Source organism: Manis pentadactyla, chromosome 2 (assembly GCF_030020395.1).
Source record: "Manis pentadactyla isolate mManPen7 chromosome 2, mManPen7.hap1, whole genome shotgun sequence".
Classification (NCBI taxonomy): domain Eukaryota; kingdom Metazoa; phylum Chordata; class Mammalia; order Pholidota; family Manidae; genus Manis; species Manis pentadactyla.
The window spans coordinates 8,506,963-8,514,606 of NC_080020.1; the positions used below are offsets into that span (position 1 = coordinate 8,506,963).

At 45.6% G+C, this 7,644-nt stretch overlaps 1 protein-coding gene across 1 annotated transcript; it reads left to right on the forward strand.

Annotated features, from left to right (window-relative positions):
* Positions 1–289: 289 nt before the first annotated feature.
* Positions 290–5,342, forward strand: HMGB1 (high mobility group box 1). The gene is made up of 5 exons (XM_036917318.2): positions 290–459; positions 2,461–2,624; positions 2,837–2,982; positions 3,479–3,653; positions 4,706–5,342. The coding sequence occupies exons 2-5, from the start codon at positions 2,475–2,477 to the stop codon at positions 4,880–4,882; spliced, it is 648 nt and encodes a 215-aa protein (XP_036773213.1). The 5' UTR covers positions 290–459; positions 2,461–2,474; the 3' UTR covers positions 4,883–5,342.
* The last annotated feature ends 2,302 nt before the right edge of the window (positions 5,343–7,644 follow it).

Sequence of the window (7,644 nt, forward strand, 5' to 3'; positions counted from 1 at the left end):
TGTGGAAAAGTCAGGCTCTTTTCGCTCCGGCGGCCGCTCCGGTATGGGGCTGGCTTGGGTTAGACACATGCACACATACACCATAGAGCTCTGCTTTCCCGTAGCAGCTGCTGCCTCTGCCTCTGCCTCTCCCGCCTCAGCCTCTTTGCCCGGCATACACACACATTCAGATTTGCGCGCTGTTTCAATCCTTGGTGACGTGTCCCCGGAGACAACCAATAGAAAACGGGCTCTGGTCAGGACAATGGGAGGTATCGAGCCAATGAGCAAGCCCCGTGAGTTGGCGGTAGCCAATAGGAGCCGCGCTGGCTGGAGAGTAATGTTACAGAGCGGAGAGAGTGAGGAGGCTGCGTCTGGCTCCCGCTCTCACAGCCATTGCAGTACATTGAGCTCCATAGAGACAGCGCCGGGGCAAGTGAGAGCCAGACGGGCACTGGGCGACTCTGTGCCTCGCTGAGGGTGAGTCTGGGGCAGCGCCGCGGCGGGGAGAGCGCCTCCGGCAGCTCCCCACCCCGCGCGGCGGCCGGGTCCCCGCGGCCGGGAGCCGGCGGGTCAGGATCCACACAAAGGCAAATGAGGGGGGACCGTGGGGGGAACTGCGCACGGAGCGAGCCTCTTCCCGGGCGCCGGAGCCCTGCCCCGCGCCGGAGCCCCGGCCCACAGGCTGCCGGAGGCGCTGCGAACCCCGAGCCCCACGAGTTTCCACCCCCGGCGGCGTCCGCGCTGACTAGCGCAAAAAAAATTTTTTTTAATTAAAAAAAATTTTTAACGTGTTTTCGGCCCTCGGGCCGAGTGTTCGGGCGGCCGGCGTGCGCGGGGGGCGGCGGGGCCGGCGGCGGCGACTGCGGGCGGGCAGGCGGCGGCGCTTCCCGGGCTGCATCGGCCGCCGCAGAGAGCCGGGCGCCGGCGACGGGCGCGGGCGGGCGGGCGGGCGCTGCGGGCGAGGCGGCGCGGGGGCCTGGGGGCGGCGGCGCGGGGCCGGGCCCGCCGGCCTGCGCCCGGGCGCGGCGGCGGCGGCGGCCCGGCGGCGGGGGGAGCGGCGCCGCTGCGCCCGCTGGAACATGGCTGACTCGGCCCGGCGCTGCCGGCTGGAGAGAAAACAAGGCGGGCGGGCGGGCGCGGGCGGGGGAGCTGGGCGCAGCAGTTCCGAGGCAACTTTTTTTTCCCCGTCTTCCCAGCCCCGCGTCCCCCGTGCGGGGGCGGCCGGGGCGCGCGGGCCTCGGAGGGACCCGGGGAGCGGCGGGCCGGGGGCCGCGGGCCGGGGGGAGGGTCCGCGCCGCGCGCCCCCGCCCCTCCCCCGGCCGTCATGGCCGAGTGTGTGCGCCAGAGCGCGCCGCGCCCCCGCCCGCCTGCGCTCACGCTCACACACTCACACGCACACACACACACACACACACACACACACAAAGGGAAGGAGCCATATTCGCTCGCGCTCGCCCTCGCGGCGGCGGCGGCGCAGCGGCCATTCCGTGCGCGCCGGCCCCGGCGGCCGCGGGCGGAGCCAGCCCCCATTTCGAGCGGGGCCGCTCTCTCCGCCGAGCCTGACAAAATGGGGGCGGCCTGCGGGGCCGGGGCCTGCTGCGGGCGGGCGCACGTGGCGGGCGAGCGGGGCCTGGAGGCCGGGCCGCGGCTCCTCGGCGTCCCCGCCGCGGCCGAAGTTCGGGGCGAGTGGGGCCCGGAGGCTGGGGCCCTCTCCGCGCGGCGCCCCAACTTTAACAAAATTTAAAAATAAAAACACTCGCGGGGGTGGGGGGGCGGCCAGAGCCCCGAGCAGGAGTGGCTTTTGTCCCTCGTCCTTGTTTACGCGAAGAAACTTCAGACCGGACGTGTTTAGTCAGAACAAGCGCAGCTCGGGGCCAGGCCGGTCGGAAACGGAGCGGCCCCGCGGTGGCGGCCGCGCGCATCTCGCCGCCGCCCCCCAGCCCCGGGTCCGGGCGCCGGCCTTTCTGCCTCTCCCTCCTCCCAGCGAAGTTTCCTGCAAAGAGAATGTTTTTAAAGTAATCATTGGAGAAACTTGAGCAAAACCGTGATTTAGGCCTGTAATCTGGAAACACGTCTGCTCTCCGGCCCTTACCTGTTTATTCCTTACCTAGTGCAGATCCACGGATCGGCAGCATTAGTTTGCCAAGCTTTGGTTTTGTTGACTGAAAAAGGATTTTGGACATTAAAAAGATTTTTCAGTGGCTGGTTAGGTGGTCCTTCAGAACAGATACAGTCAGTCAAATAACAATACTGGGGGAGTATACCGTGTGGCCACACTTTCTTGAGCTTATACACTGAAGGACCATTTCTTGATAGGCATAACCTCTTCTAGGAATTGGCTGTCATTGGTGTTATGGGAGGTTAGTGTCACAGCTGTGTTAAATAACCAGTGTCTTGGTTGTCATGCACTCTCCAGGAAGTTAGAGTGCTCGTAAATGCCGTAATTTCATTGCTAACATCAAACACTTACTTTTTTAGAGAAATAACTAAACATGGGCAAAGGAGATCCTAAGAAGCCGAGAGGCAAAATGTCATCATATGCATTCTTTGTGCAAACTTGCCGGGAGGAGCACAAGAAGAAGCACCCAGATGCTTCAGTCAACTTCTCAGAGTTTTCTAAGAAGTGTTCAGAGAGGTGGAAGGTAAGAGGACTTAAAACATACTAAGGAGATGATCAAAAAGAATTTAAATCCAAATTAAGATTTTTTTAAAGTATAGGTGCCACTAGCATGGTGTAAGTGGTGATGTTAGAACAAAAGCCTCAAAGGGCACTTGGTTTTTATTCATTTTCATATTTTTGAGGACAATTAACATTTCATTGTCCGCATTAGCTTGCAAATCATTTCTTTTGTAGACTATGTCTGCTAAAGAGAAAGGAAAATTTGAAGACATGGCAAAGGCAGACAAGGCCCGTTATGAAAGAGAAATGAAAACTTACATCCCTCCTAAAGGGGAAACAAAAAAGAAGTTCAAGGATCCCAATGCCCCCAAGAGGCCTCCGTAAGTTATCTTGCTTATTTTTATTTTCAAAACAGTAGAATCAGAAATACAGCGGGCCACCGTGTGGGTTTGGAGTGTGTAATCAGTCTCAGTTAATAGTGGTTCATGTTGGTATATTTTACTATTGGAAGTAAAGTTCCTGTTGGGTGGGAGTTTTGGCCATAGCATTTGAGTTAGACAGACACTGGGCTCCTTCACCCAATATATCTTCTAAATGTAATTTTGATTCTTTATTTCTTGAGAAATATCTATCTGAAAACCTTGATTTGCAGAATTTCTTTGTGGAGCTCAACATCAGTCAGCAGTGTATGTTCAGCTAACGTTATTATACATTAAATACTTGTAAATTAGGCTTTGGTGATGAAGACTACTTAGCATATTATTACATCAGCAGGCTGTCCCATGAATGGGAGCAATCAGCAGCCCCTTTCACACAGTAATAGGATACATGCTCCATAGTAAACTTCAAATTCTAAAATTAAATTTGTCTTTGTAGTTCGGCCTTTTTCTTGTTTTGTTCTGAGTATCGCCCCAAAATCAAAGGAGAGCATCCTGGCCTATCCATTGGTGATGTTGCAAAGAAACTGGGAGAGATGTGGAATAACACTGCTGCAGATGACAAGCAGCCTTACGAAAAGAAAGCCGCTAAGCTGAAGGAAAAATACGAAAAGGTAAGAAGTATGGGTTTGCTTGGTGTGAGGGAAGTATGTCGGTTGGTAGGTAATTAAACTTGGTACTTTGTGTTACATTTCCTGTTACAGATTTCTAAGAGTTTTGAGTTTTTCCTATGGCACCATATGTTCGGTATGCCACTGACGCAGTAATCTTAAGTCCTTCTCCAACTTTCAAAAAATATAGATCAAATAAATCGCTGTTTTTTTACTTTGATATAATTTGACTGGCAAAGACCGTACATTTTAAGCTGATCTTGTTATTCCCCACTATGTCCATATTGATGAAAATTGCATAGTCACTTTGAGTTCAATGGTCAGTTATTTTAAGTGGTCAGCACACAATATCAAAATATGCTGAGAAAAGTAATATAGACAATATACTTCATAAACATACTCTGAAACATTTATGTTCCCTCCCTAGATTACCAAAAAGAATGAATTTACTATTAGAAAATAGTCTTGATCTGTACAATAAGTTGACAGAAGGGTGTAACCCCTGTAATTTGACTTGAAATACTAAGTAAAGCTAAATTTTAGCTTATTTAGTCATTCTGGGAAGAAAAAACCCTTTTCTAGATGTTCCTTACCTAACTGCATGCTCACTGGCAAAAGTTTTTTTCTTTTTTCCCCAGACAAAATTTCCTACTGTGGATTAGGATCTGACAATATAAACCTGTAGAATGCTTTTTTGCATTCAGAAGGTGGCAGTGTCTACCCTTTAATCAAAGTCTCTGCATTCTAGTTTTAATAAACTAAAATATTAGGATATGGTACATAACCACTTCAGTGAGGCATAACATTGCAAATATTAGACCACATCATTCCATGAGTTATGGGTTAATAATTATAATTATCTCCTAGTATTTATATATGCATCTTTGAACGTCCTGGTTATTTTATGGAGTTGTAATGAGTCTGAAGATTGGTGGTATTTTCATGTGACTGGGATCTTGATTTTTTTCCTAAGGTTTTGCCATGTTACTTTAATTTCTCCCCTTACTTAACTGTTTTGTCTTTCCTACCGCTTTCTCCTGCCTTTATTTTGGAAGGATATTGCTGCATACCGAGCTAAAGGAAAGCCTGATGCCGCAAAGAAGGGAGTTGTCAAGGCTGAAAAAAGCAAGAAAAAGAAGGAAGAGGAGGAAGATGAGGAAGATGAAGAGGATGAGGAGGAGGAGGAAGATGAAGAGGATGAAGATGAAGAAGAAGATGATGATGATGAATAAGTTGGTTCTAGCGCAGTTTTTTTTTTCTTGTCTATAAAGCATTTAACCCCCCTGTACACAACTCACTCCTTTTAAAGAAAAAAAATTGAAATGTAAGGCTGTGTAAGATTTGTTTTTAAACTGTACAGTGTCTTTTTTTGTATAGTTAACACACTACCGAATGTGTCTTTAGATAGCCCTGTCCCGGTGGTATTTTCAATAGCCACTAACCTTGCCTGGTACAGTATGGGGGTTGTAAATTGGCATGGAAATTTAAAGCAGGTTCTTGTTGGTGCACAGCACAAATTAGGTATATATGGGGATGGTAGTTTTTTCATCTTCAGTTGTCTCTGATGCAGCTTATAAGAAATAATTGTTGTTCTGTTAACTGAATACCACTCTGTAATTGCAAAAAAAAAAAAGTTGCAGCTGTTTTGTTGACATTCTGAATGCTTCTAAGTAAATACAATTTTTTTTATTAGTATTGTTGTCCTTTTCATAGGTCTGCAATTTTTCTTCTTGAGGGGAAGCTAGTCTTGCTTTTGTCCATTTTGGATCACATGGATTCTTAGAGTGTTTTATCTTCTCATAGTTAGCTGATAAGGCTTTTGTCTACACACCCTGCATACTCGAGGGTAATAAAAGTGGAATTTAGACAGTTTTCATTCATACCTACCTAAAACTCCACAGTCTTGATCAGTTGCTATCGAATTTCACATAGCTCAGTTAACGTTTATCAAGTGAAGAGGAACCAACCTACAGCAGCATGGTGTTACTAGAAACAAACATTTTGAAAGTCTGTCCTTGAAGGACTAAGAAAAATTTTCTAATCTTTACATGAGGACTCTACATTCTTTAACTCCCATTACCATGTAATGGCAGTTATATTTGCAGTTCCCACGTTAAAGACCTGAGAATGTATCCCCAAAAGCATGAACTTAAAATACAAGACTGCCATATTAAACTTTGTTGACATTAGTCCCAGTAAAGGCTCTGGGAAAAAGGCTGGCTGTAAATGTCTCCTATTTATCTAAATATAGATTGCTGAGGAAATGAGACTCTGTTAAAGGTATATTAATTGGGCCAACTTCTAAAATTGTGTGCCATATCTAAAACCAGGTTTGTTTTCCTATGTTATGGTTTGTTCCCTTATAAATCAAAAGGACTGGAGGGAAGAAGACACTTAAACTGTACTTTAGTAATTATTCAATTTATTTGAACTTGATAACTTCTACCCGAACTCATTCATTAGGGTCATTTGTTTATCTGCTTAGCAGTTCAGGGAACAATTTGGCAATTTTGTGGTTTTTGAGATTATCGTTCTCTTAAAGTGCCAGTGTTTTGAAATAGCGTTCTTGTAATTTTACACGCTTTTGTGATGGAGTGCTGTTTTGTTATATAATTTTGACTTGGATTCTTTCCATTTGCATTTGTTAATGTAATTTCAGGAGGAATACTGAACATCTGAGTCCTGGATGATACTAATAAACTAATAATTGCAGAGGTTTTAAATATTAGTTAAATGGCTTTCACTTAAGATTTTAAGATTTTTTGTTATATACACAATTGAATCTTATTACTAATACCTCAGCAACACCATTTATTAGTAAGTGTAAGCTGTCAAAGTTCTTTCCTTTAAAAATACGTAATTATGCTTTTAAGTAGGTTAATGGACTGACAAAAACAGGTTTTTTGTCAAACATTCCGAGTGATCTCAAAGGATGCTTATTTTTATATCAATAGAAATGAGGAAAAGTTAAATTTGAGAATGCTGGGTTAAACAAGACAGTGGTTTTTTAAAGTAAGGCACAGATAAGTAAAAAGCAGGGATAATTATAAATCTAAAAGAATTTGATGAGTTTTCTAAGCCAAATGGAGGACCACAACAGAAAGACCAAAATTAATCAAATTTCTAGTCAAGGGGAACAAGTCTGTTACCTGGGTGACACGGAAGTCTCTGATACAGCTGTAGAATCATCGTCAACATCTGTTGCTAATAAGTGATCCATTTAAAACAATGTGGCCTCAAGGAAACTTCTTTAGCTTCAGTGGGTGTGTAGTGACAACCACCGATTTTTTTAAGATGAAAATGGGAACAAGGCTTTCTTGGAGTTACATGGCTTCAGACGTTGACAGGAAAAGAAGACAGAACACCTCAATCTGAAAGAAGACAGTTCTGTTCAGTGTTTTCACAAGACTCGAGTAAATGGAAGTGGGGGGCAATTTAGATAATGGGAAGCCTTGGTGTAACAAAATGGTTTTTTTTTAAGTTAAGGTATAGGAACTATTCATGTTTGGAAATAATGACAGCACTATAGGGTATAAAGATTTAACATGCAGAAAAGATTTAACTATAAATTTTAGTATTTTATGCATTTAAACTGGTATATTGACTAACGGAAACGATCCTGGTTTCCAACTTCCCCACATAAAGGTTGGAAGGTATTACTGGTTAGTAACTAACGGTTCTGACGATGTTCCTCTGAAGTTGATATTTGCCATGTATTCTGAGGGAAATCTGAAAAGGGAAATCTTGTGTGTTCTGTGTACCACAGGAGTAAAAAATTAAATGACGAAGGTGACAAGGACCTGTATGACAGTAGCCAGCCGATAAATGTTTCCCTCACTGCCTAGGGAATTTTAAATACTGCTCAGGTGTTAGGGTTGTATGTATGTAGCTATATTGAAAACAAAGGGAGTTTTTGAATGAGAAACACGGCCAACTCCCTTGCTTGGCATCATGTCATGAAAGTTCAAATATAGGTCAGCTTGGTACAACATGC